At 55.3% G+C, this 27,659-nt stretch overlaps 1 protein-coding gene across 2 annotated transcripts in view; it reads right to left on the bottom strand.

Annotated features, from left to right (window-relative positions):
- Positions 1-26,097, bottom strand: part of LOC125334107 (mitochondrial Rho GTPase 2) — a 44,887-nt gene extending 18,790 nt beyond the window's left edge. For both annotated transcript variants that reach the window (XM_048320591.1, XM_048320588.1), the window contains exons 1-34: positions 25,638-26,097; positions 25,371-25,547; positions 24,980-25,097; positions 24,208-24,378; positions 22,876-22,999; positions 22,492-22,559; positions 22,288-22,397; positions 20,990-21,217; positions 20,263-20,331; positions 19,185-19,295; positions 18,944-19,089; positions 18,610-18,667; positions 17,277-17,395; positions 16,709-16,864; positions 15,891-16,018; positions 14,351-14,467; positions 13,616-13,851; positions 13,078-13,217; positions 12,437-12,567; positions 10,650-10,780; positions 10,104-10,265; positions 9,699-9,827; positions 8,590-8,723; positions 8,470-8,507; positions 7,847-7,966; positions 7,251-7,433; positions 6,155-6,255; positions 5,160-5,262; positions 4,428-4,549; positions 3,502-3,661; positions 2,091-2,281; positions 1,674-1,842; positions 1,098-1,209; positions 70-241 (exon numbers count right to left, since the gene is read on the bottom strand). In XM_048320591.1, coding sequence (XP_048176548.1) covers positions 70-241; positions 1,098-1,209; positions 1,674-1,842; positions 2,091-2,281; positions 3,502-3,661; positions 4,428-4,549; positions 5,160-5,262; positions 6,155-6,255; positions 7,251-7,433; positions 7,847-7,966; positions 8,470-8,507; positions 8,590-8,723; positions 9,699-9,827; positions 10,104-10,265; positions 10,650-10,780; positions 12,437-12,567; positions 13,078-13,217; positions 13,616-13,851; positions 14,351-14,467; positions 15,891-16,018; positions 16,709-16,864; positions 17,277-17,395; positions 18,610-18,667; positions 18,944-19,089; positions 19,185-19,295; positions 20,263-20,331; positions 20,990-21,217; positions 22,288-22,397; positions 22,492-22,559; positions 22,876-22,999; positions 24,208-24,378; positions 24,980-25,097; positions 25,371-25,547; positions 25,638-25,748 — 4,545 coding nt within the window. In that variant the 5' untranslated portion in view covers positions 25,749-26,097. The remainder of the gene's footprint in view (positions 1-69; positions 242-1,097; positions 1,210-1,673; positions 1,843-2,090; positions 2,282-3,501; positions 3,662-4,427; positions 4,550-5,159; positions 5,263-6,154; positions 6,256-7,250; positions 7,434-7,846; positions 7,967-8,469; positions 8,508-8,589; positions 8,724-9,698; positions 9,828-10,103; positions 10,266-10,649; positions 10,781-12,436; positions 12,568-13,077; positions 13,218-13,615; positions 13,852-14,350; positions 14,468-15,890; positions 16,019-16,708; positions 16,865-17,276; positions 17,396-18,609; positions 18,668-18,943; positions 19,090-19,184; positions 19,296-20,262; positions 20,332-20,989; positions 21,218-22,287; positions 22,398-22,491; positions 22,560-22,875; positions 23,000-24,207; positions 24,379-24,979; positions 25,098-25,370; positions 25,548-25,637) is intronic.
- Between the last annotated feature and the right edge of the window lie 1,562 nt (positions 26,098-27,659).

Here is a 27,659-nt window from a genome sequence, read left to right as displayed (position 1 = left end):
CTTTTTTTCTGTAGCAGAATGATACCCTGAAGCAACAGCAACATTCCAAGCGGGCCCAGCCCTTCTGACCTTGTTCTTGTGGCCGCTGATGAGCCGGATGCTGGTGCTCTCCACCCAGTTGATGTACCACAGGGTCCCTGCCGTGGTGCCCACAATGCCCATCTCCAGGGAGTCGTCAAAGGCTGCGCTCACAATCGTCCCATCCAGGGTGATCTCGTGCTCCAGCAGGACCGAGCCAGACCTGGAGGAAGGCAGGGTGGGAGAAGGACTGGCTCAGACATTGGAACAGCCACTCTGCCTGCTTTAAATCCAACTTTCTAGTGAACCCAGTTCAATGAGGGGCTCCTGTCCATGGAACAGTGACTGGGAGAGCTGGGAGTGTTGATCCTGGGAGACCTCAGAGCCCCTTGCAGGGCCTAAAGGGGCTCCAGGAGAGCTGGAGAGGGACTGGGGACAAGGGATGGAGAGACAGGACACAGGGAATGGCTTCCCACTGCCAGAGGACAGGGCTGGATGGGATATTGGGAAGGAATTGTTCCCTGGGAGGGTGGGTAGGCCCTGGCACAGGGTGCCCAGAGCAGCTGTGGCTGCCCCTGGATCCCTGGCAGTGTCCAAGGTCAGGCTGGACGGGGCTTGGAGCAGCCCGGGACAGTGGAAGGTGTCCCTGCCCATGGCAGGGAGGGTTGGAATGGGATGGGCTCGAAGTTTCCTTCCCACCCAAACCACTCCATGATTCTGTGATTTGCACTTCAGCCATCTTTTTACAAGAAAGAAAGAAAATAGGGGATGCAATAGCATGAGAGAAGAAACAAAGGCAATGTATTTTCCCTAAATCTCCTATAGGAATTCCTACAAACCCCTGACACAAACTTCAGGCACGATCAACACCCACTTCCACTATTAAGAGGATTCAGCTACCTGTGGCAAAAATTCAGTCAAAAGATCCAGACAGAAAGAATCAGCAGTCACTGGATGGAGAGGAAAAGCTAAGGATGAGGAGCAGCAGGAGCAGCGTGGTTGCACGTGGTGTCTGTCTGTGAAAACCACCTCTCAGACAGGTCCTGGGGGCTGCCAGGTGAGGGGCCACGAGCTCCTACCTGGTATCGGGCCCTTTCAGCCTCAGCTCCTGCACGGTGGCCACGGACCACAGGCGGATGCGCTTGGTGTTGCTGCCGCTCACTAGCCGCTTGTGTCGACATACCAGCACACCTGGGGATGAAGGGCACCTGTCAGTGTCCATTTCTCCCAGCCATCATTCCAAGGGTGCTCCTGGCAGCCATTTGGGCAGGAAAGTGGGAGGGTTCTACAGCCCAACACTGTTTGACAGACTAGAGGTCTGGAGGTGCTTTGGCACAGGCTGTCCAGAGCAGTGGTGGAGTCACCATCTCTGAAAGATTCAAGAAGCTTGTGGATGTGGTGCTCAGCAACATGGTTTAATGGTGGTCCTGATAATCTTAGAGACCTTTTCCAACCTTAATGATTCTATGATTCAATGAACCCCCCAGGAAATGCAGGACCCTGAGGAAAACCAGGTCACAGATCCATTGGCACCCCACAGATCTTGCATCCCACACAGCAAACTGGTTTTCCAAGCACAGCTGAAATGGGAAGTCTGCAAGCTCATGGCTTCTTTCCCAACTGGTTCCCCATTACAGCCGTGATGCTGCACCCACCGATCTCGCCCTCATCAGCCTCCCACGTCATGAAGCAGGAATTGGTCTCTGTGTCCCACACACAGATCTGGCCTGAGTTGGTCCCACTGTAAAGGAGAGCGTCAGCACCGTAACAGAGAGACGTCAACTCCACCAGCCCCAGCACGTCCGGGGCAGGGGCTCGATGAACCTGCCAAAGCACAAAAACCAGGAATGCCAAAGGGAATGAACGTGCTTAGATGCATCAGGAGAAAAAAACCATCCTCCTCCCCTCAATTCCTGCAGTTAATGCCTCAAATACAACCAAAAGCTGCTTGTGCACAGTCAACATCACCTCACTGAGAGAAATAATCAGCTCTCACAGAGCCCTCACCAGGAGCTTGGAAAGTAAGTCAGAGATGCTGAAAATAAATCTCGAAATGTAAAAAGAAGGTTTACCTTGAGTCTGACAGCAGCTCCCTGCTGCTCCAACAGCCAGAACATCACAGCTCCCCTCCCCACACAGGCCAGGTCTTGGTGAGAGACTGGGCTAAAAGCCACGTCGTGGAGAGGCTCCAAGACACGAGCGGACAGCATGAGCTCATAGGTGTGGGTGCTCCACAGAGCCATGGTCTGGTCACTGTAGTCCCCTAGGGAGAATGGGAAAGACAGGAGGAAGAATTCTGCTGCCTCAGGATGCTCACAAGCATCCACACAGCACACACACACCAGCTGTGTCACTCCCTCATCCAGCTTTTGGGAGATGACTGTCCCAAACACCATTCCAGGCATGGGCACAACTCCTTTGGTGCTCAGCACAAGCTGCATGACACGACAGATGCTTGTCCAAGTTAAGGACAGACAGAACTGGCCCAGTACTTCACACTGGAGGTTGTAGCAAACCTGTCCTGGCAGCAGAGTCATTTGGAGCAGCCAGGGCTGGGATTGCAACAGGCAGAGCAGTTTTCCTGCTGTTTCTCCATCCTCAGGAGTTGCTGCACACCTTGGGGAATGCCCCACACAAACCTTCCAGTGGCACTGGGCACTCAGGGCTGACGCTGTCTTAACAAAGAACAGGATGGCACCTTTGCCAAGGTCCCAGCTGAGGTGGCAGCTGACCTCAATGGAAGCCACCACAGCTGGGTGGGAGCAGAAGGCATTGGCCTCAGTGATGGCACAAGCTCCCGGTGATTCCCAAGCTTCCAGAGAGCTCAGGAGGACAGTGCTCTCCTGCTGCCTTTCCCAGGCTCCACAAGCTCTGTGGAGACTTTCAGCTTTTCCCTCGCCTGCAGCCCAGACCGGAGCTGGAGGAGGAGAGCTCCTCTCCCACACTGCTCCCTGAAGAGCACACTGCTGCCTTTCTCTCCAGCAAAGCCTGCTTTCCTTCCCACAGGCAGCCTCACCAGCCCGGAGCGAGCGTATTGCCTGCCCCACAGGTCCCCTCTCATGCAAAACAAGAGCTTCCTAATTGCATATTGTCCTTTAAATGTCCCCTGCCTGGACAAAACAGACAGCTTGAGCATCCATCCTGTGCTGGCATGGCTGCCTGGCAGGAGGCTCACAGTTGGGAGCCTGGCTACTTCTGTCCAAGTCCATCTAGGCAGCAATAACAAGTCCAGAAGAAGGCTTTTCCCTTTGTATAGTAACCATAAACCATTTCCAGGGGGTTTAAGAAACACCAGTGAGTCAGGAGGAGAAAGCTGTAACTGCTGCATTCCCTGCTGTCCCAAGGATACCATGGAACAGCTTCTTACCCACGAGCCTGCTGCACATCTGGCAGGTGTTTGGTGCTCACAGCACCCTCCTGCCATCAGCTGTCTGCTCTGGGGTGCACCCCTGCACCCACAGCTGCTGGTACAGGCATGCTCACCTATGGTGACAAGGAATCTGTCATCCCAGGAGAAGGCCATTGCTTGGACTTGTGTCTCATGGTGGAAGAGCTCTGCTGTGCAGGCCCCGTCCTGGGTGCTCCAGATGCAGATCTGACAGTGGGAGTCTCCATCCTTCTTCCCTGAGGCAGAGGCAAGAACCTAACAGAACAATGTGTAAGTAATTAGAGAACACTCATTAGTCTTAATGGGTTTTTCAGTCCCACATTAAAGCGATGTGGTTGGCAAATGGAGAATGCTGTGAGAAACAACCATTCAGCCGATGGCAGGAGGGAAAGGCAGCATCACCCAGAGGAGGAGAGTGGCCTTTACAGAATCACAGACTCGTGGAGGCTGGAAAAGATCTCCAAGATCATCCAGTCCAACCTGTGACTGACCCCCACCTTGTCACCCAGCCCAGAGCACTGAGTGCCACATCCAGTCCCTCCTCGGACACCTTCAGGGATAGGGACTTCACCACTCCTGGACAGCCCCTTCCAAAGCCTGACCACCCTTCCCATGGAGAAATTCTTCCTGATGTCCAACCTGAGCCTCCCCTGGCCCAGCCTGAGGCCGTTCCCTCTCCTCCTGTCCCTGTTCCCTGGCAGCAGAGCCCGACCCCCCCCGGCTGCCCCCTCCTGTCAGGGAGTTGTGCAGAGCCACAAGGTCCCCCCTGAGCCTCCTTTGCTCCAGGCTGAGCCCCTTTCCCAGCTCCTCATTAGACTTGTGCTCCAGCCCCTTCCCTGGCTCCACTCTCTTCTCTGGACATTCTCCAGCGCACACCGAGCCAGCACAACAGATAGCTGACTCCAAAACAATTTCCATAGCCTCCAGGCAGAAGGAGGAACAGACAAATGGGATTTTAGGCTGTGGCATTCCAAAGTGACAGGGACAAGCCCTGGCCTGGGGCAGCAGCAGCCTCTCCTACCTGGGCATCGTGGCTGAGGGCGAGCGTGGAGATCTCCTCGGCATGGCCCAGCCAGTGGTTCTGGGACCCCGAGTGCAGGTCTTCAACCACGATGACGCAGCCACAGGAGTAGGCGAAGAAGCCTGGCAGAAGAGGGGGAGGAGAGGGGATGTTTTCATGGAAAGGCTGCACATACAGCCCCCACCACAGCCCACGTGGAAAGTTCTATGATTCATTAATACGTAAAAGCTGACTCTTTGACGCAGCTCAGCAGCAGCAGGTTGGGAGCGGGGTGAAATCTCACTTTCCCTAACCTGAGTAAAGCAGGGCTGCTGGGCATCATTCCAGCTGGAGAAAGGAGGCAGGATGGGCTTTGTGAGCTTCCCTCCTGCTCTGTCCTCTCAACACCTGGAGCCCAAGTCTGCCCCACCAACTAAAGATTGCCAACAGCAAAGAGCTACTGGATTTCACCAACACAAAGAACCCCTGTGTTCACGCAAAGATCCCAACCCAAGATCATAACTTCACTCAGTACACACCCCTAGAATCACAGAATAGAATCACACACGGGTTGGGTTGAAGGGACCTTAAAGCTCATCTCATCCCACCCCCTGCCATGGGCAGGGACATCTTCCACTGTCCCAGGGTGTTCCAAGCCTCATCCAACCCGGCCTTGGACACTTCCAGGGATCCAGGGGCAGCCACAGCTTCTCTGGCAGCACATCCCACCACTCCAGAGCATTCCCAGTGTACCTGTATCTGGGTTCCACACCATATTCCCTCTGCCATTCCCGTTGTAGCCAATCACTGCTTTCAGCTTCAGGGCCTCACTGCCTGCTGGAGGAGATGAGAAACTCTGCAAGAGAAACAGATGCTGGCTTAAAATAAGCTCTGGAAGAATGGTCTGGTCAGGTGCATCAACACCCACAGAGGAAAAAGTGAGTGTCCTCAAACACACATCCCACACAGATCCATGCCAATACTCACACAATTCCATAACGGAAGGGACTAACAATATTCCATAACAAAAGAGACGCTGCCCCAGCATAGCCAGGCACAGATGCTTTCAGATGGGGCACAAAACAGGCTGGCAGCAAGTGCCCAGCTAAGGAGCAGCTGCTAATCCCGCTGGGAAAGAGTTCCCATGGGCTTGGCTGACTTGGGATGCAGATATTTCAGTAAGAAGAGAACTGGGGGGAAAATGCTGCCAGGTGGAGGGACAGAGCAGAGGATTGGGGGTGAAATCTGGATGTAGCTGTTCTCCCAGCACTAGCAGCAGAGCTTAGGGAAAGGCCAAGTGAAGTTTCTGTTTTATTCCTGCTGTGTTTGTTAACAGAGCAGGAGCTGTGCCGTGTCTCTCCTCACTACGCTCCATGGATTTGCCTTCCCCAGCCTGCTCTGCCAACGCAGCTGCTCGCAAATATGGGAGCACAATGAATCACTCCATTGCTCACTCGTCTTTCACTCTCAATAGCACATGCCATTTCCACTCCTTTTGAATAAAAATGTATGCAGATTTGGGCAACACAAAAAGAGTTGAGCACAACTCACTTTTTACTAGTCTGGGAAGAGTTACATGTAGGGGAGAACAGGGAATTAACGTTAGGATTTCTCACTGAACATCAGCCCAGGGGTATATTTCCCAAATTGCTTTCCAACAGAGAACAAAATGGAAACCATTTGGAAAATCCACCTACCCCAGCCCCAAAATGCCTCCTCTCCACCTGGTAACCCAGCACAACTCTCACCTGGGGGAGCACTGATGCCTTGAAGCGAGGAGTGAAATGCCGGTAGGAGTCTGGGCGGATGGAACATGGGGACTTGGGAGTTTTGGTGCCCTTCCTGGGTTCTGCCACACAAAGGAGAAAACGGTACCTACGGGATGCTGCTCTTGGGAAAGGTTTGAGAGCAGCACCCAGGCTGTGCCTTGCTGACATTCAGGTGCTGTGCATGTGTGAACACACACAAGGTAAAAGTCAGACTGCAGTGTCACACGTGGAATATCCTGAGTGGGAAGGGACCCACAGGGATTATCCAGTCCAACCCTGGCCCTGCACAGACACCCCAACAACCCCACCCTGGGCATCCCTGGCAGCGCTGTCCAAGCGCTCCTGGAGCTCTGGCAGCCTCGGGGCCGTGCCCATTCCCTGGGGAGCCTGGGCAGTGCCCAGCAGCCTCTGGGGGAAGAACCTTTCCCTGATATCCAACCTGACCCTGCCCTGGCCCAGCTCCAGCCATTCCCTGGGTCAGTTCCTTTCCCACTCAGCCACACCACACTGCAAACAGCCTAAGGACACCCACACCTTGTGCTCTGGGCATCCCTGTGAAACCCCAAGCCCCACAGCTCTAGGGCTGTAACAGGAGCATCAGAGGCAGTTTTATCCTGAGGCTTTCCAACAAGTCCTGCCGGGCTGAGCACTGGCAGCTGCCTGCTCCTGGCAGGTCGCCACACACCGCTGCAGCTCCGAGGCTGTGCAGCTATTAATAGAGGCATTGGGAGCTTTAATTGCAGCTGGATTTAATGGGACGTGCCACTCTGAGATGATACTGGCTCCAGGCTGAAGACAGGCTTCTGGTGTGCCCAGAAGCAGCAGCAGGGAAAGAGCCAGAAAAACGAGCAGTTTTAGGGATCAGTGTGAGCTTCCCTCAATCCTGACTTCCCTTGGATGGTCATGCCCAGGGGAAAACTCCTGAGGAACATGTTGCAGCCTTTCACATCACAGTTCAGAGCACATGTCTGGGTCTCTCTGCACCATAATAATAATAATCTTTGTTTTTGGGGGATAGACCAAGCTGCCATGCAGGCCTGCAGCTCTGTACAAGCTGGCAATACCCTTGATTTACCGTTTGCTGGATTTTCAGGAGACCTCGGGCTCTCCTGCCTCACTTTGGGCCTCACAACAGGCTCCTCCTCACTCCCATCTGATCCCACCACAAGGACTGAGGCATCTTTGTGCCTGTTTGCCACCACCCTGCTGCTGCCTGGCAGATCTTCTTCCTCCTCCTTGTCTGACTCGGAGAAAATACCTGGAGAGAAAAATCAGTGGGAAGATGGAGCCAACCATGTCCTTCAGGACCACTTCATGTGTTCCTGCCCCCTTGACTTCTGGCAGCATCATTCCCCTGCTCTGTGGAACAGTCCAGCTGTTAGGGTAGAGGGCAGAGCAGACAATTCCTATTAGGAATGACCAACGAGGTGTTTAGCTCAGTCAGAGAAGCTGTGCCAGCAGCTCATTATGTGGAGGAGAGCAGAGCACAAAGGGGTGCTGAACCCCAGCACCTCTGGGCCTTGCCCAGCTTAGGGGAAGGAACTGCAGACTGGTCTGTCAGTCTGCCAGAAGGGATCACAGTAGGGATGGCTCCAAGGATGCTGCTGAACTAGGCAAGCTTTTCCTAAAACGAGGTCCATTTTCCCCTTTCCTGCAAGCAGTTCCTCTTACTTTGAAATCCTGCTTGGTGGACAGAGCTGATATCCAAACACGGCGGGGTGGACAGCAGTGGAAGAGGCACTGTCTGCCGAGGGGTCTCAGAGACATCCCTGGGCTTCTCCGAGCTGCTGTCTGGGAAAGGAATAGGAAAAGGCTTGGTGTCACTTCCTTCACCCCATGCTCCTCTCATCCTCTTGGATGGTAACACCTCCGAGCTCAGTTTTTCCAGCTTCCATAGAAGCCACTTCTCTGTCTTTTAAGAAAGAGAGGGACAGAGAGAGAGGGACAATGAGGGAGAAAGAAGACAGAGGAGATGGAGGCACAGAAAGACAGAAGGCAAAAGTTGAAAACCTACCAGAAAGCCCAGAGTGGCTCTGCTCAGAACATCCCCACACCTAGGCAGACTGAGAGGTGCCAAAAGTTGAAAACCTACCAGAAAGCCCAGAGTGGCTCTGCTCAGAACATCCCCACACCTAGGCAGACTGAGAGGTGCCAATTAATTTGAGATTGTCCTTCCGGGCTAATCAGCTGGTTTGCCCCCCACTACATGACTCCCTCAAGGAAGGAACCATCCCCCCAAATCCTTACACTCTGGAAAAGCTGCCAGCACAACTTGTGGGAAGAGGCAAACTCACCTGACCTCAGCAGCAGAGTGGACGTGGGGGAACGAGCCCTGGGAAGGGGAGGAGATTGGAGTCACACAGGGATGGGGCAGGGGAAGGGGACACAGGGAAGGCACTGCCCAGCACCATTACCTGGCTGGGGATGACCTGACCGGAGGTGGAGCTAGGAAATCCCAGAGGAAGATGGCGTCCCCAACGCTGATGACGTGCTGTTGGTCTGGGGTGAAGGCGACCTGGCGCACGGGCTCCGAGTGGCCGATGAACACCTGGGAGAGAGCACGCCTTGAATCCCCCACTGATGCCTTTTCGTGGTCTTAAAATCAAGAGTCATAAACAGTTAGAAGGGAAAAAGGGATTTTATCTTGGTATTTATTTTAAGGATCCTTAGGTGCACACGTCCAGGTCATATGCACCGAAATGCACCCCGCAAAATGCCCACCCCAAAAGATCTGGTATATCATTATGGGTGTTACTAATTAGCAGATCTCTCAAAGATTCCCCAATGAGAGGCTCGAGTGAGCCCCTCTCCCCAAGGAGCCTTCCCCTGGATGGTTCTATCTTAGTTTACAGAATGTGTTCTGGAGAGAACCTTGGAGTCTGGGGCACACTGATCCCTAACTATGAAGCTTCTAAAATGTTGAATCTCTCAGCTTGACAAACAAGTCCAAGAACGTAGGCAAAAAGCACTAAGAATACAGAAGTTGTAAAAAAGGTGTAACAGGGCTATAAAAGAAAAGGCAAAAAATCTTCATGGCATCACCACCACCACCTGTCCTCTCAGGATGGGGTTAGTCCACTCCCTGCCCTGCACAGCCAGGGTCAGCAGGAGGTCCAGAAGAGGATCTATCACACCTACAGCGCTCACACCTAAGGGCTGATCAACCCAGGGCCGACCTCCAACACACTCATTCGGGGAAGGAAGCAAAAGCTCAAGAGTCCAAAGTCTTATCCTGCTTCTGAAGCCCTGGGTGAACCATTTTCCTCTCCATGTGGCCCTGTCCTTAACACAGAGCTATCACCTACTTCTGTCCTTTGCAGAGGGTCTCACTGGGGTGTTCTGGCAGCCCCAGCCTGTGCCCACTGCCAGGCGTTGTTACAATGTGGGAACAGGGCTGCGTTTCTCTGCTGGGCAAACTGGGACTGGGGACACTGGGCCAAGTCACACAGAGCCCATTTACTGCTCTCTTCTCCAGGGATTCAGCAATGAACAGCACCCCCTCCCCTCCCTGTGTGGGCAGTACCTGGAAGTTGATGGTGAGGCGCATCCGATAGTCCCACACTTTGATGACCTTGTCACCAGCAGTGAGCAGGTACTGGCCATCCCTGCTCAGCGCCAGGGAGGAACAGGTCAACTTGTGCACAGGGGACACCTGAGGACAAGAAATGGCACCAGCAGACTTAGCTGAGCTGGTTCATGTCCTTATTTACACTTCAGCAAGAGAACAGCAGTGTTATAGCGTGGAAAACAAGGACAAGCTCAGGCTCACCCCGAGCACGAGCACACTGGGATAGCTGCAGGCTTCCCACTTGTGTTTCTTTGAAGCCTGTGAGCTCCAGGAGGAGTTTTTCTCTCATTTAACCTCCCACAGAGACATGAAGTGCCCAGCCCCCACAGGAGACCTCGTGGATGAGTATCAGTGTCCTACCTCTCGCACCAATCGTCCGGTTTTTGCATCAAGCACAAGGATTTTATTGGAAGAAGTGGCTACCAGGAGCTCGCCTTGAGGCACAGGACCAAAGCAGACCTTCACTGCAGAGTCCAAGATGGCACTGTGCAAGTCAAAGGTGCTGATGTCCACCCTCAGCAGCTGTGGAACAAGGAGCCACTGAGCAAACACTGCAGGAGCCTCAGGATTGTTCCCGTGCTCCTAACACGAGGCTATGGAGTCCCCTGGACCCTTCCCTTCCCACTTAACGAGGGCCTGCAGGTCCAGGAAATGCCCAGGAGAGCAGCTCATAGACAGAGGTGAAAGCTGACAGTGTCCACAGCACCTCTCCAAATTCTCCTTCTAGAGGGGAACGAAGCCAGAGGAGAAGAAACCTTGAGTCTGTTATTTCTGTCTCATGGAAGGGAACACGGGGAGCTCACGTGGGGCTGGTGCCCCACTCCCTGATCCACCTCCCCGGATGCAGCCTGTGGAATTTCCAAGGGACACCCCTGTTCCCAGGAGTGAGGGGAGTCTGCTGGGTACCTCATCGAGTGAGCAGGCCTCCATCACTGTCACGATGTACTTGGAGGGCCCCACGAAGGCCAGCAGGCGACTGTCCCCACTGACCACCAGAGTGTCCACGCCGATCCCGGCATCCCGGGCCACCACATTGCCTGGGGGACACAGTAAGAGAGTGAGGAGGAGCAAAGCCCACTCTGATGGTGCTGCTGAGCAGCAGCTGCAGCTTCTCCTGCCTCTGAGCCTGAGAAAAAAGCAGCCTGTACTGTGGGAGATGCTACAAATTTTACTTACACACTCAGAGCGTGCAGTGAACCACCTCAAAACCAAGGTTGAGATGCACAGCTTGTTGCCTGAGTGAACATGCAGCGTTTTCAAGGAGAGCAGAACAAAGTCAGAGGAATAAAATCGATTTTAGGGCTTATTTTTTAACGTTACAAGAGGCTGTGACGAGGAGCTCTGTGAGATCTCGGCTGCAGCCTGGCTGTCTGAACCCGGAGCAGAAGGAGGTTGGTGCTGAACACCACCACACTGATGTCAGTCCAGAGGGCAGAGACCCCCAGAGGTCTAAAAATCACAGAAATTACAGCAATTCTTGGTATTTATTCCACAACCATAATTCCACTGTCCTGTCCCTGGAACGTGACCAGGCAGCAAACACAGTTTCAGAGCAGAGTCACCACGTGAAGGTCCAGCTGCAGCACTGACACCAAATTTGGGTGATTTTGGACAAATTTCCTGATCTCTCCAAGGCCCTGTTCTTTCTCCTGCACACTTCCTGGGGCAGGTTCCTCCTCTTCATGCAATATTGCACTGTATAAAAATCTGAGTTCCCTTTCCCTGCCCAAGCTTGTGTTGTCACAACTCATTCCCAAAATGTACATTAAATGTAACACTAATTTTTCCAAACTGCCTTGCCTGTGCTCTGCCTCCAGCTCTCTACCAGCTCCATTCACCAGCATGGAGCAGCTCTGCTACAGGCAGGATTAGGGCAACAATCCACTTTAAACAAATTAAGTTGCACATGCACAGAATGGAAAGAGTCAGGGCTTGGGCATGAATAAACCTCTGTGACTCCAGCACATTCATGAAAGCATCACACCAGCAGGATGAGAGGTTTGAAGCAGGACAGGTAGGGAAGTGCTGGCAGTCACTGGGTTTTGCTCACACAGAAGGTACAAACAGAAATCACAGAATCATTAAGGTTGGAAAAGCCCTCTAAGATCATCAAGCCCACTAAAACATGTCCCCAAGTGCCACATGAACTTCTCTCTTAAATCCCTGCAGGGATGGTGACCCCAGCACTGCCCTGGGCAGCTGTGCCAATGCCTGACCACCCTTCCCATGAAGGAATTTCCCCAATATCCAACCTAAACCTCCCCTGGCACAGCCTGAGGCCGTTCCCTCTCCTCCTGTCCCTGTTCCCTGGCAGCAGAGCCCGACCCCCCCGGCTGCCCCCTCCTGTCAGGGACTTGTGCAGAGCCACAAGGTCCCCCCTGAGCCTCCTTTGCTCCAGGCTGAGCCCCTTTCCCAGCTCCCTCAGCCTCTCCTGGTGCTCCAGCCCCTTCCCCAGCTCCGTTCCCTTCCCTGGACTCGTTCCAGCCCCTCAGGGTCTGTCTTGTGAGGGGCCCAGAACTGTCCCAAGGACTGGAGGTGCCCCAGCAGTGCCCAGGGCAGGGGGAAATGACAAAGCTCAGAAGGTTCACTGGGAAATATCTCTCCAAGCAGGCTGAGTTTGGGTTGGCTCTGGTCTCAGGATATCTGTGCTAATAAAAAAAAGAAGAAAGGCAACCCCAACCCCAGAGTCTTACCCAGGACTCTCAGGACTTGGGTTTTCTGGGCCACAAAGCTGTACAGAGCCAGAGTTCCCTGTAAGCAGGAGCTGAACATCAAATTGCCATCTGGAGAGAAGGTCAGCCCGGTGATCGCGGCGCGGTGCTGCCTGAAAGAGGGCAGAAAACATGGAAAACAGGAAGAGAAACAGGAACCACAGACAGAGGGAACAGTGGTGATGTTGAGTGTAACATGGTGAAGAACCCAGGAGAATAAAATGACCAGGAACAGAGCAGGGCCCCACTGTGCTCACTCCTGCAGCATCCCAGGACAACCAAAACCCCAACTTGTCGGAAAACCGAGCAACAAGCGCAGTGCTCCAGCCTGGATGGAACCTGCTCCCTCTCCCTTTGGAGCATCCTCCAAATCCCACACTGGGGCTCACAAGGGCTCCCTGCCCAGCTGCTCTCTAGGACAAGCTCTTTCCTACTGCTGTCCACTGGGAAGTCACAAAGAAAGCCCTCATGGCTTTCACCACCCAGAGCCTCGGCACAGCGGGATCTGCCCGAAACCCACCCAGCTGGGACCTGAGGCTTGTTGAGCTCCATGATTATCACTGTGGTTCTGTCTCATCACCAGGACACCCAGTTAGACCCAGTGTAGCTCCCAGTTCACTCACTTGTGCTCCAGCAGGAGGTCAGAGGCAGCCAGGCTGAAGGTCCGCACCACCCCGCTGTCGAAGCCACAGGCCAGGATCTTCCAGGAGGGGTGGAAGGCCACGGTACACGGAGTTTCCTCTGCAGCTGAAAAGTCATAGAGCTGCAGGGAAGAGACAGCACGGGCATGAAGCTGGAGAGAACTGGAGCTGCAGCTGGGCCCAACAACTGGGCAGCCTCACATCTCCACCATGAGCATGTCGCTGCTCCTGCCTGCATGGATCCAAAGCCCAGTGAAATCCTGGGTCTTTGGGCATTTAAGTAAAGCCCTTGGGTGCTATGGTTTGTGCTAAAAAGAAATATTCAAAAGATGGAGGAGAAGAAAATAGTTTTGTCTAACAATGCCTCAGAACTCTGTACTTCCAAAGGGTCTCTTGCCCACGGTACCTCTCATGCTTCAGGGAGGGCTCTTGAACTGTGGAGCTTTGATAATTGGACCAAACAGAGACCAGGGAGACTCTTAATAAACAGCAGACACCTCCTGCCTCTTGTCTCACCCACCTGCTGCATAGAGGTGAGGTCCCACACTCGGATGGTGTTGTCCTGGGACACTGTTGCTATCAGCTTCCACCTCCCCTCCACCGAGAATCCCAGCACAGAGTCCTTGTGAGAGCGCATCAGGGTGTTGTAGTCCCGGGCCTGGATATCCAGGTAGCCCAGATTCCCAGTAGCTGTCGTGGACAGGACTTTGTGGCCATCTGGGCTGATGCAGACAGAACTCACTGGAGCCTCATGCTCTGGGGAAAGACACAGGAGTCAACAAATCCTCTTGGAATACAGCTACAGATCCACATTTAGGAAAGAAATGCCCACAGGAATGAGCAGCCCATGACCTGGAGACTGAACACTTGCAGGTGTGAGTGTAGTGACAGGTTAGAGAGATTAGTCTCTGCCCTTCCTAACGTCCCTGGGCTCTGCTGTAATGGTGATTGTTTCAAAAACAATCAAAACAATCAAGAACTGCTTGACTTCTCCCCTAATTTTTCACAGACAGATGAGCTGTGGCTACAAGGGCACAGAAATCAAGATGGGAAGTCTCTTCTCTCCCAGGAGATCCTGCCTTTCTCCCATGAGTTACAATAAAAAACATGAATAATTGCCACTGGAGACTTCCAAGGCAGTCAGGCCTGGAGACAGCACACATAACACATGCCCTCACTGATGAGGATTGCTGTGGGAGCTGTGGCAGTGGAGCTCTGGATCTGCAGCAGGAGACACACCCCCACCTCTACCCACCTGCCTCTAAGACAGCAGCTGAGAAGTCCAGTGGCCACAGCCTCACGTAGCCATCCTCTGATCCCGTGGCACAGAAGGTCAAGGACATGCTGATACTGTTTATAGCGATCCCAGGGCCTGGAAACCCAAAAAACAACACCTCCTTATACAGATGGAACAAGAAAACTCAACCTAAGAGGGGGCCCATCCCAGAGCTGAGTCTGGTAGTCCACCCACACCCAGCTGGAGCCTGAGGAGGAGGCAGGAATCCCAGAGTGACTGACAGAACAGGCTGAAGGGTCTCAGCCAGCCCTTCTCAGGGCTCAAAACTCCTCTTTACCACTGTGAAACTCTTGCCAGGCACAGAAAATTCCTACCCCTGCCATATTTTTGCCTCAGACAGGATCCTGTAGCAAAGGATATCCCAGATTAACTGCCCAAGATACAAACCCTTTCATTTCCATATCCCAAATCCTCTCTGCAGGAGGGAGATACAGATCCACAAACTGGCAGGTTTTGGTTCGTAGAATCATTAAGGTTGGAAAACCTCACTGAGTCCAACCATGATCCCACCACCAGCCCATGTCCCCAAGTGCCACATCCACAGGTTCTTTGAATGTTTTACAGGGATGAAATGGGCAGCTTGCTCCAATGCCTCAGCACACTTTCAGTGAAGAAATTTCCCCCAATATCCAACCTAAATTCAGGTATAAACACCGTAAGTCAGAGCCAGGAGGCACCAAGGACTTTGTTTCCTCTCCCCTCCAGTCCCTTTCTTGCCCTTGAAGTGAGAACTGCAATAACACACCTCTCATAGGCCACGTTATAGATTAATTAGCTCAATTTGCCAAAGCGAACTATGCACTAAGTTTTAAGGTATCAGAGCAATCACACTTGAAAGTGAATTCTTCCCGCTGTTCAAGTTAATGGAAGAGCTGAAAGTTGGTCTAATGTACAGCAACAAAGATTCCCCAAACACTCTGCACACCAGCTGAATAATGAAAAAATCCCCAAATTCATCTTTTTCCTTGGTCTTAGTTCTTTTTCCATCTCTCCATTAAGCCTCCCATCAGCAAATGAAGACCTTGTTTCATGTTTCTAAAAGTAGTTTTTCTCTGAAAGTGCAATCAGCATTTAAAATGCTCAAATCTTTCTTAAAATGATACTTTGCTGTACTAAGGAAGATTATTTGCAGTCCTTAAGAGGCAAATAGCAATGATCTAATCAACCCCAAAATAATCCTTCAGCAGTAGGTAAAGAGCTGGTTGGTTTGAGCAGAGAGCTGATTTCTGACCCTGATGGTGGTGGAGGTGGTCCCTGCTTGGTTTTCCCCCTGTCCCTGCCTGCAGGTGCTCCCACCTGAGCTACTCCCTGCTCCTGCTCCCACCTCAGCTGTTCCCTGCCTGCTCCTGCTCCAATCTGTTCCCTGCTCCTGCTCCCACCTGAGCTGCTCCCTGCTCCTGCTCCACCTGAGCCATTCCCTGCCTGCTCCTACTCCCACCTCAGCTGTTCCCTGCTCCTACTCCCACCTGAGCTGTTCCCTGCCTGCTCCTGCTCCCACCTGAGCCGCTCCCTGCCTGCTCCTGCCCATTCCCCTGGGGCTGTGCAGGCAGCAGGCGCCGTGCACTCTGCACACAGACGTTCTTGTAGTCCACCTCCAGCACATGGCCACTCCTGCTGCACACAAAGCTGTAAAAAAACAAAACAGAACAGGAGAGAGACTTGCTTTTAGTAAAAAACCAGCCTGGTTTACCTGTTCAACTGGTTTGTGTAAAGCAATCCTGGCTCACAGTAATAAAAGAGGTCAACAAGGTGTCCAAGTGCTCCATGTGCTACCCCACACATACCCAAGGAAGTCAGAGTTCCCAATTTGGTTTCCTGACCCTTTGGAACAGAAATTAGCAGAAGAGCTAAAAGCTTTCCATAAACTCCAGGAAGGAGCCTCCCTCTGCCACAGGCTGGCTGAGCTGACAGCTCTGTCTTTGTGAGACTATATATGGTGGCAACAAAGGTCTGGCTTTGATGATTAAAATAAAACAACAAAGTGTGTGACTGTATGCAAGAGGATGTGTATCAGGCTCCTCCCACTGCCCCAGGAATCCAACAGAGAGCTTCAGGTGAGGAGACAGTCACTAAATACGGCAGAACAGCAGCACGGCAAGAGGAAAGAAACTGTTCTGAAAGCAGCCAAATCCCTCTTGGGAGATGCCATGTGCTGAGTGGGGAGAGGCTCTCCCAGCTCCAGAAGGCAGCTGTATTTTGAGGGAGAACCCCAGCAAAGTGCCGTGGTAGAGAGGGAAGGTGAATGCTAAGCAGGGAGAGCTGCAGAGCTCCCTCCTGCCAGGCTGCCCAGGCCAGGTGACAGCGCCAGTCCCTTACAGCGCGCGCTCCTCCGGCTCCCGCTCGGGCCCCTCCTCGAAGGCCAGGTCGGTGAAGTCCAGGGAGTGGTACTCGCCCAGGCTGACGGGACACGAGCGCAGGGCTCCGCTCCGCACGCGCCACAGCCTGATGTTGTCTCGGCCACACGACACCATCCTGTCCCGGGAGACACAGCCTGAGCACCAGGGCAGGGCTCCCCAGGCCCCTGGGGGAAGGGCAGCGTCCCAAGGGCCACTGACAGTGAGGACTGAGAACAGGAATGGCAACCAGATGGCTGCAGCACCACAATTCCCCCCCAGCCATGCCACAGTTACGGAATAAAAGTGGTTTGGGGTGAAGGGACCTTAAAGCTCATCTTGTTCCACCCCCTGCCATGGGCAGGGACACCTTCCATTGTCCCAGGTTGCTCCAAGCTCCGTCCAACCTGGCCTTGGACACTGCCAGGGATCCAGGGGCAGCCACAGCTGCTCTGGGCACCCTGTGCCAGGGCCTCCCCACCCTCCCAGGGAACAATTCCTTCCCAGTGTCTAAGATTCAATACCTTTGATTTCTTTTCTTGGCACACTACCTGGTATCATCAAAGAAAGCAATCTTCATGGCCTGGATGTCCACATCTGTGTGTGCTTTGGCCAGCACAGTCACACCTCCACCGCGGGTCGCCTGAGCAGTGTTCCACACCACCACCATCTGAAGCAAGAAAATACGATGGGAGAGCTGCTCAGAACCTTGGCAGCAGAAGAGGTTTTCATCCCACAGCTGCTCCAGAGCTGGGCACAAAGTACTGATAACAGAGCTGGAGCAGGGAAATAAAACCCATCGCACAGAGGGTTTAGGACAGTCCAACAGCTTTGCAAAGCTTCATGGCAATATCCTTGTCTGCAATCCATAATTAGAGGTTCTAAATCCCAGGGCTGCCTGGCAACAGGACTCAGACTTGGAAAGAAAATCCACAGAGCAGTGGGAACTCTGCCTGCTGGGATAGAGGAGCTGTCCCAGGGCTGAGGGAGCGGGAGGGCAGCACGTGCCCACTGCTCCAGCGCAGGTCTGTGTGCCCTCAGTGCCCATCACCAGGGGCAAGAGTCAAACCCTCTGCCTAAAGCACAGGATGCCTGAGGAAATGCAGGAGGATGCTCTGCATTCCAGAACAGTGTTAAAACCAAACCCAGCATCACCTCAGAGGCTGGGATGGGCTGTGGCAGCACTCTGGGAGAGGTGCTCCCCCAGCACCCCCATTCTCCCACTGCGCTTTCACCCCACTGATCCCACCTCCCCAGCTCCCCCACGGATCACAGAACGCTGCCACATGCTGGGAAAAGCACGGAGCACTGTGTGGTTTTTCCTTCACTTAGTGACGGCACAGCTAATTGCTGATGGTCGTCACTAAAGGATGAAAACAGTGGATGAAAAACAGTTCCACTGACAAAACCAAACCCCCAGTCCCATGGAACAAGTTTATTTTTGACTGCTACATGTGGGATCTGCGTCATCCCCAGCTACAAAGGTGGGCGGCAGCTCCAGTGCCCAGCATCCCTTCCCACAGTGATGCCTGGAGCTGAAGATTTCACCTCACATCTTGCCCCGAACTCTATTAAAATAAAGATATAATCCCATCACCCTGCCTGGGTCCTAGCTGGGACCACTCCAGGGACAGAACAGCCCCAAAGCACAACCCCACCAGGTCTCTCTGGCTGCTGCCAAAAGGATTTGTTCGCTTGCAGCTGAGGAACACCCACAAGCATCAGGGAGAGGGAAAGCATTCTCTAGGCAGCTAACAAGAAAGGGATGTGCCCCAAGAACATGTCTAGGAGAGCCCAGAGCAGAGGTTTGCCTGGAAAATACCTACAGAATCTGGAAGAACAGCTCTCTCAGGGAAACCTCCCAGTCCCAGGGTCAGCTCTCACCGTTTTGCTGTGCACGTCCTTCCCGACGCCACACAGAACAGCTCCGCTGTGGGAAAAGCTGTAAGAAGAGAGACCTGGTGAAGAACAGCTCCTTGTACCCTGAGTTCATCCCCACGGGGCATAAAAGGGGGACAAGTTGTGGGGATAGGGAGACAGCAAGACCTGAAGGGAGAAGCTCAGGAGAGAGCCGGCAGCATATCCAGGCCAGCTGCCAGCAGGTCTCGGTGACAAACACAGGCAGCTGTAACTCATCCCTGGTTTATCATGCAGGAATAGTGCAGAAAAGCTGCCGTGCCGCAACGCTGAACACACCCCTGCCCCCACCAACACCCACCTGAGGGACACGAGGGACTGCAGGTAGGTTTTGAAGAGGCAGAGGCAAGTTCCTGTGGGGAAGTCCCAGAGGCGCCCCACGCCACGGGGCCCGGCCTGTGCCGAGGCCAGCAAGGTGCTGCTCCCGCTGAACGCCAGCACCGACACCTGCAGGAAGCAGCGGCACAGAGGATCCCAGCAGAGCTGGCACCAGGCTGCAAGGACGGGGCTGCCATCAGGGCTTGCAAGGGTTACACTCTCACCTTGTCTGTGTGGCCAAGGAAGAACCTCTGCTCGCCAGTCTTGAGGAGCAGGGCAACGATGATGGCGTGGCAGGGGTACACCACGGCCGTGCTGTCCCGCGTCCACAGCGCCTGCAGCACCGAGACAGGGGGGACATGGCTCCAGAACCGCCCCACAGCCCTGGCACAGAGTTCTTCCCCAGTCCTGGAAGTGTTCAAGGCCAGGTTGGATGGGGTGTGGAACAGCCTGGGCTAGTGGGAGGTGGCCTGGCCCATGGCAGGGGTGGACGTGGATGGGCTTTAAGGTCCCTTCCCTGCTATCAAACAGCAGATCCAAGGAAAATGACATTGCTGGCAGAGCTTTGAGCTGACTGAACCAAACCAACCCTTCCTTTACCCTAAAACAGACCACAAGCAAGGCCCAGTGTGCCATGGAAACAATCCAAAACACAGCCCTTCCTTTCCAGCCTCCAACAAAGCAGCACCAGTTTTAATGTGTTAAAAAGATGAGAAATTTAGTGAAGGGTCTGGAGCACAAGTCTGATGAGAAGCAGCTGGGGGGGCTCAGCCTGGACCTTCTGGGTCTGCACAGCTCCCTGACAGGAGGGGGCAGCCAGGGGTGGGGTCGGGCTCTGCTGCCAGGGAACAGGGACAGGAGGAGAGGGAACGGCCTCAGGCTGTGCCAGGGGAGGTTTAGGTTGGATATTGGGGAAATTCCTTCATGGGAAGGGTGGTCAGGCACTGGCACAGCTGCCCAGGGCAGTGCTGGGGTCACCACCCCTGGGGGGATTCAAAAGCTGTGTGGATGTGGCACTTGGGGACAGGGGTCAGTGGTGGACCCGGGAATCCTGGGGAAACAGCTGGAATTGATGACCTCAGGGGGCTTTTCCATCCTATGATTCTATCTAAAGGGCACCATAATTTTTAATTGACCATCCTAACAGCAGAGGAGTTGTGCACAGATGCTCAGGCCCATCCACTTTAGGATCATTTTCCACATCAAGCAGTGCCACGCTCAGCTGCATTTCACACCTCCAAAACATCCATATCCTGGCCATACAATGACACATCAACTCCCCAGATCATCCAAGCCACTGACCCATTTGGTGCTGCAGCCTCCAAAGCCAATAATTGTTTTCAGCTTCAGGATGGGATCCGGTACAAGCCCCTGGAAAAGAAAACCAGACAGCACCATCATGCTTAGAGCCAGGCTGGGGTCCTCCTCCATGGGGCATCCCAGCCCCAGTGCTCAGCTCTCTCTGAAGCACAGAGGCAGCTTTGGGTTTCTCCTGTCAGAGGGGAAAGCTTTAAAGCACTGAACCCAGCAGAGTCAAGCCTGGCAGGCAGGAGGAGCTGGGGTTTCTGAGTTAAGCCCATTCAGCCCCAGCGATGCCCAGAGACCCAGGGCCACTGTGGGAATCCCAGGTTAGAAGGGACCTTAAAGCTCATCCACTTCCACCCCCCTGCCATGGACAGGGACACCTTCCACTGTCCCAGCTTGCTCCAAGCTCTGTCCAACCTGGCCTTGGACACTTGCAGGGCTGTCCTGCAGGCCAGGGCTCACCTGTGGGATGGCATAAGGGCCAGAGCCCTTCCTGTATGCACCTGGGCAAACCTGGGGCTTAAGGTCAGCACATCTGAACACAGAGTCCCTCTTTCAAGGCAAGTAGGGGCTGGTGGGGGAAGAGCTGCTAGTCAGAAAGAGGCATCTTTTGGACTCCCTAAGTTTAACTGAAACTCCCAGTGCGAACCTTACATTCCCTCTCTCACTTCATTAGAAATAAACACCCCAAAGCCACCTTGTGACCCTCCAGAACGTCACACACCTCCTCTGAGCCAGGGACAGCTCGGGTTGTCTGTCCCCTCCTCTGACGAGCATAGACATGGATGCCACCATCGCTGAGTGGCAGTGGCTGGCTCGTGTCCCCCGCACTGTGCAGCCTCTGCTTCTCCTCCAGCACGGGGTCTCCAGCAGGCACAGCTCTCAGAGGCCCTGGGACTGCCAGGTGAACCTCAGGGATGCTTTCCGTGATTACAGGACACCGATGTGGCACCTGAGAATGAAGAAAGCCTCAGACAGAGCTCAGTTCTCCTCCCAGCGCCCTCCACCTGCCCAGGAGGAGAGACAGGGAGACACCCACGTCTGTCCTGAGGGCTCTTCACAGCAACACAAATGAGGAGAAAAAAATGTGGAGGTCTCCCTGTGGGTACCTGGCTTTGGCCAGGCTGCTAAGCAGCTGCTCTCCTTACGCTCCCAGTATTGTCTGTGCACATCTCCTCCAGACAGCAAACCAGAGCCTCGTCCAAACGCTCCTGGAGCTCAGGCAGGTTTGGGACCACTGCCCTGGGGAGCCTGTTCAGTGCCTGGCCACCCTCTGGGGGAAGAACCTTTACCTAATATCCATTAAAACCTGCCCTGGCACAGCTCCAGCTGTTCCCTGGGTCCTGTCCGTGTCACAGAAAGCAGAGATGGGAGCTGCCCCTTGGGAGGAGCTGCAGCCCCTGATGAGATCTGACCTCAGTCTACTTTTGTCCATCTGATCAAACCAAGTGACTGCTGCACCTCGTACTCTTCCCCTCCAGATCCTTCACCATCTTCATGGCCATCCTTTGGGCACCCTCTAATAAGGGAGGTCATGCTCCTCACTTCCTCCCTCTGCACAGCATGAGGATGGCTTCCCCCAGTCCCTCTCCAAACACCCACACTGGTAAGCCAATATGGACCCCAGCCCCCACATCACCCCCAGTGGGGAAGGGGAAACCAGGATGAGGACAGCTGGCTGCAGTCCCAGCAATCCCAGCTCCAGGCACTGTTCTGCTCCCTGAGGGCACTGATCACATTCCTTAGTCTCCGGACCTCTTCCTATCTGTAATTTGAAGCCACACCGATCTGCTGCCTCCACAGAGACAGGGAGGATGGATGTCTGGAGATTTCGAGGTACTTGGCACATCTCCTGTCTCTGTGCTGCACCACACTGAACCCCCCAGGCAGGAACTGCAGGGCTGTGGTCACCAGACCGTGCCCGGAGCAGCTGCCAATGACAACAAGCAGTTTCTACACCTTAAATTAAGACACAGATGCAGGGAAAAGCTGCATGGGAAGCAGGAAGGAAGGAGCACTTACAGCTTTGGGACTGGTTATGTGATGGACGAGGGACAGGCGGTCACAGACTGCTCTGGAGAGCGTCACCGGCTGGGTCAGCGGGTGGCTGGGCTCCTCCAGGACCTGGTCACCTGGGCAACACAAGGAGCAGGTCGAGCTCTTTTGGAAACCCAGGGCACCACCCTGGAGTGGCACAGCCTTGGCTGCTGTCCCTGGCACTCCCACCTGCCACAGGACTTGGGAAGCTCTTCCGGATGCAGTTGCACGGCACCTTAGACCCCTCAGATGGGAACCTGAGCAGAACCAGAGGAGGGCACTGTGTAATTTGGATACTGCAGTGGCACCTGAGAACATCACTTGGTACCTCAGCCTGGCACAGAGCCTCTTCACTGTCTCCTATAAGATCCCCCCTTTTGCCCCATGGTGCCCCAAATAAAGGGGTACCAAAGGCAGAAGACACTAAGGGTGTGTTTGTTAACAACACCAAAATGCCCCCTGGAGCCCCAGGTTCACCTGGATCTGTCATTCCTTAAGTGGCACTACCCATCCTGCCCTTCCCTGGGGCGTGGGGAGCTCTGGGAGCTGCAGTGGCATGGGGAGCAGCCGTACCTGATGTAGTCATAGAGGTCGTGCCAATTCTCCCCCTTGGGCACAGGGAAGGCCAATTCCCGGGGCATGGGAGCGACCCCGCAGCTGGACAGGTCACGGAGCCGGGCCTCGGAGAATGTCACACCTGGCAGCACAGGGACACACACACACACACACACAGTGAGCTCTGCAGGCCCAGGCAGCTGCCTGAAATCCCATTCCCTGTGGGATACTGGCACAAACTACTTCCCACCTGAGAAACAAAGATCACAAGCCTGAGGTTTGCAACAAACACACCGTGCTCAGGTGTATTCCTGTAACTCTCAACCTCCAAAGAAGAGCCCAGAGCATAAACCCTTGGATTTCAGTAATAAACCCCCAGGCTCAAGATTCATGTAATTTCTCTTCACTGACTCAGCAGTTTCATGTGATTTCTCTTAAGGCTCATAGGCCGTTTTCTTATTTCCTCTGTGTGTTTTTAAATTTAGGAAAGTGAAACAAGAAAGGTTTCAGGAAAGATACAATAAGTTCTCAGGAATTTCAAAGCAGCCCCTATAACTTCTTCCTCACTGATGCTTCCCAGCAGGCCAGGCAGTTCAGACAGAATTCCAGCATGAAAAAGGAAAGACAGAAAACAAAGGGTTTCACCAAAGTACCTCTGCCACACTGAGCAGGTGGATAAAAAAAGCAGGTTGGAAGATTTTTGACACAAAAAAAGCACAGGCTCTTGCAGCAGATAAAAGCACAAGTCTTGCAGAAGTGAGGTTTGATGGCACCTTTCACTTTTACCCCTGAAAAAAATTTCTAACCTTAGAAAGATATTTAACTTTGCTCTTTTTGTTCGCTTTTACAGCTGGAAAATGAGAGGATACTTTCTTCCAGAGTTTGGGAGACTGTACTCCATTCCATATTTCCTTCCAGTGCCTAAAGGGGCTCCAAGAGACGTAGGGAGGGATTTTGGACAAGACCCTGGAGTGACAGGACAAAGGGGAATGGCTTCCCACTGCCAGAAGGCAGGGATGGATGGGATATTGGGAAGGAATTGTTCCCTGCGAGGGTGGGGAGGCCCTGGCACAGGGTGCCCAAAGCAGCTGTGGCTGCCCCATCCCTGGAAGTATCCAAGGCCAGGTTGGACGGGGCTTGGAGCACCCTGGGACAGTGGAAGGTGTCCCTGCCTGGGTGGAAACTTAACATTGTACAAGTATTTTGCCCTTTCTTATCCTATCATAGAGCACCAGCAGCCCAGTGCTCTGCCAGGGCTGCAAACTCAGGTTTGAAAACCCACGGGCTCCCCCAGGCTGGGCTGGAGCCTCAGGAGAAAGCAGAGACCACCCTGAGCTCTGGGCTCCTCACCTGGCTCAAAGAGCAGGTCGCTGGTGCAGAGGTTTTTCACGAGCAAGTTGGAGCAGAGTTTGACCCCCCTGAGGTGGCTGTACCTGCGGTTCAGGTACAGGCCCAGGATGGAGGGCAGGTCCAGCACCAGGCACATCCAGCGCACGTCAGCCGGGGCTGCTCCGGTGGCACCTGGGGAGGAGAGGACAGGTGGGAAAAGGGAGGCTGGGAAAGAGGCTACAGACATGGACCTTGCTGGATGGGAGACACAAGATCCACAGGGTTCAGTGTAAAGTATTTACCAGGCAAGATTCCCACCAGGCCTTTGCCAAGTGGGAGATGGGAGAACGTGTCTTGTAGGCTCAGGGGTGGGGAAGGACAGACAAGCATCCCACCACCTCCATGGGCTCATGCCTGGCCTGACACTGCACCCCACTGTTAGGGAGAACAGGGATAGGGGACAGCCCAACCAGGAGCTACAGCTCTGACCTGGCTGCAGAGAGGCTCCTGCTCAGGCCCACCACTGTTACCATAAAATCCTGGAATGGTTTGGGTTGGGAGGGACAACCTTAAAACCCATCTCATTCCATCCCCCTGCTATGGGCAGGGACATCTTCCACTAGCCCAGGTTGCTCCATGCCCCATCCCTCCCGGCCTTGGACACTCCCAGGGATCCAGGAGCAGCCACAGCTTCTCTTCAAACGCACTGAGTCAACCTGAGAACTCAGCTTGCTTTCTAACGGTTTATTTTGGTGGTGATGTGCCCGCCCAGCCCCAGCACACAGCTCCTCACCCCGCCGGGCCGTGCCCCCGTTGGCTGCTCCGCAGACGAAGGGGAACTGCAGCCAGGTGGCCGTGGACTTGAATTCCTTGAAGAGGTTGGAGAAGGAGATGCGAACCACCTGGTTATCCTGGGAAGAGACACACACATGGAGCTTTAGTCACCCTGGTGGCTTCGGCAGGGAAGTGCTGCAGAGGAGAAGGTATGTGGCCCTGCCTCCTGTCCCCTCCACGTCCCCTGTCCCCAGTGGAGATGGCACCAGGATGGAAACCATCTCCAGCCGGGGGTGACCCACCAGCAGCAAAGAGCAGCCAAGTCCTGCAGCCCCCGAGCCCACCAGTGCCATCCCCAGTCCTTCCATCAGCCACGATGGCAGTTAAAGAGGCCACCCTCTGTCACGGACCTCGGTGGTGACATCCAGGTGCACGAGGAAGTGCTTGTGGGGCAGGGGCCTGAAGAGCAGGTAGAGGTAGCGCCCGGTCAGCCCCAGGGACTGTGTCCCTGCCCGTGGCAGCTGCAGGTAGCTGCTGGCTGGGTTGGAGCCTCTGATCCGGTAGATTGTTCCCTTCAGCCTTGTGTCCTTTGGAAACCAGGGAAAGATGGGGGATGGGTCAGCACCGCCCACCCTTGGCCAGTGCCCCCCGCCCTGTGGTGCCGGTGCCCCCGTTACCGTGAGGGCGGCCACATCCCCCTCCTTGGCAGAGCGCTTCCACTCCTCCACACGGAAGTGCTTGAAGATGTTCAGGTATGGACGCTGCCAGGCTGCCGGCACCGGGATCATCGGGGGGATGGAACCCCAGCCTGGACGCCTCCCCACTGCCCCCTGTATGGCCCGAGGTCCCCTGCCCCGTTAGCACCCCACTGTCTGCATGTCCTGAGTCTCCCCAGCCTCAGTGACAACCTCGTGATGCAAGCCTGGTGACGCCCCCATTATCTCTGTACCCCAATTCCCCCCAGCCCTGGTGACAACCCCAAGCCCCAGTGTCCTGCTGAGAATCCCATTCCTCACCTCCTCCAGCCCTAGGAACGCCCCTGGTACCTGCAAGCCCCGAGCTCCTCCAGTCCCAGTGACATCCCCACCACCTCCACACTGTGACCCTGCAGCCCCGGTGTTGTCTCCGTGCCCCGAGCATGGTGACAGACCTGGTAACTCCATGTTCGAAGCCTCCCCAGCCCTGGTGGCACCCCATTAACTCCACGTCCAGAGCCCCCATGCCTTGAGCCCCCCATGCCCAGTGACACCCTGGAATCTCTGTGTATGGAGCCCCCCAGATCCAGAGATGCCCTTGTGCCCGGTGACACCCTCGTTACCCCCATACTCCGAACCCTCCATGCCTGGTGACAGTGCCCTGAGCCCCTCGGCCCCAGTGACGCTCCTGTTACTCCCACGCTCTGAGCCCAAACTCCAACCAACTCCAGCACGACTGACATCCCTTTTACCACCACGCTCCACACCCACAAGGCCCCCAGGCCCGGTACCCCCCGTGCTCCCCCATTCCCAGAGCCCACCCCCCCTTCCGGTGACGCCCCCGGTACCCCCGTGCTCTGAACTCCGCCGGAGCACCTCCATTCCCGGTGACACTCCGGGTACCGCCGTGCTCCCAACTCTCATACCCGGTGATGCCTCAGGTCCCTCCATCCCCACTCACACCCCATGTCCCCCCATTCCCGCTCACACCCCCATTACCCCGTGCCGCCCCCGTGTCCCCCGTGTCCCCCAGCCCCGCTCACACCCCCATTACCCCGTGCCGCCCCCGTGTCCCCCAGCCCCGCTCACACCCTCATTACCCCGTGCCGCCCCCGTGTCCCCCAGCCCCGCTCACACCCCCATTACCCCGTGCCGCCCCCGTGTCCCCCAGCCCCGCTCACACCCCCATTACCCCGTGCCGCCCCCGTGTCCCCCAGCCCCGCTCACACCCCCATTACCCCGTGCCGCCCCCGTGTCCCCCAGCCCCGCTCACACCCCCATTACCCCGTGCCGCCCCCGTGTCCCCCAGCCCCGCTCACACCCCCATTACCCCGTGCCGCCCCCGTGTCCCCCAGCCCCGCTCACACCCCCATTACCCCGTGCCGCCCCCGTGTCCCCCAGCCCCGCTCACACCCCCATTACCCCGTGCCGCCCCCGTGTCCCCCAGCCCCGCTCACACCCCCATTACCCCGTGCCGCCCCCGTGTCCCCCAGCCCCGCTCACACCCCCATTACCCCGTGCCGCCCCCGTGTCCCCCAGCCCCGCTCACACCCCCATTACCCCGTGCCGCCCCCGTGTCCCCCAGCCCCGCTCACACCCCCATTACCCCGTGCCGCCCCCGTGTCCCCCAGCCCCGCTCACACCCCCATTACCCCGTGCCGCCCCCGTGTCCCCCAGCCCCGCTCACACCCCCATTACCCCGTGCTGCCCCCGTGCCGCCCCCGTGTCCCCCAGCCCCGCTCACACCCCCATTACCCCGTGCTGCCCCCATGTCCCCCAGCCCCGCTCACACCCCCATTACCCCGTGCTGCCCCCGTGTCCCCCGTGTCCCCCAGCCCCGCTCACACCCCCATTACCCCGTGCTGCCCCCGTGTCCCCCGTGTCCCCCAGCCCCGCTCACACCCCCATTACCCCGTGCTGCCCCCGTGTCCCCCGTGTCCCCCAGCCCCGCTCACACCCCCATTACCCCGTGCTGCCCCCGTGTCCCCCGTGTCCCCCAGCCCC

Source organism: Corvus hawaiiensis, chromosome 16 (assembly GCF_020740725.1).
Source record: "Corvus hawaiiensis isolate bCorHaw1 chromosome 16, bCorHaw1.pri.cur, whole genome shotgun sequence".
NCBI lineage: Eukaryota > Metazoa > Chordata > Aves > Passeriformes > Corvidae > Corvus > Corvus hawaiiensis.
Note: the sequence above shows the minus strand (reverse complement) of the source record. Positions and strands in the feature narration are given on the sequence as shown.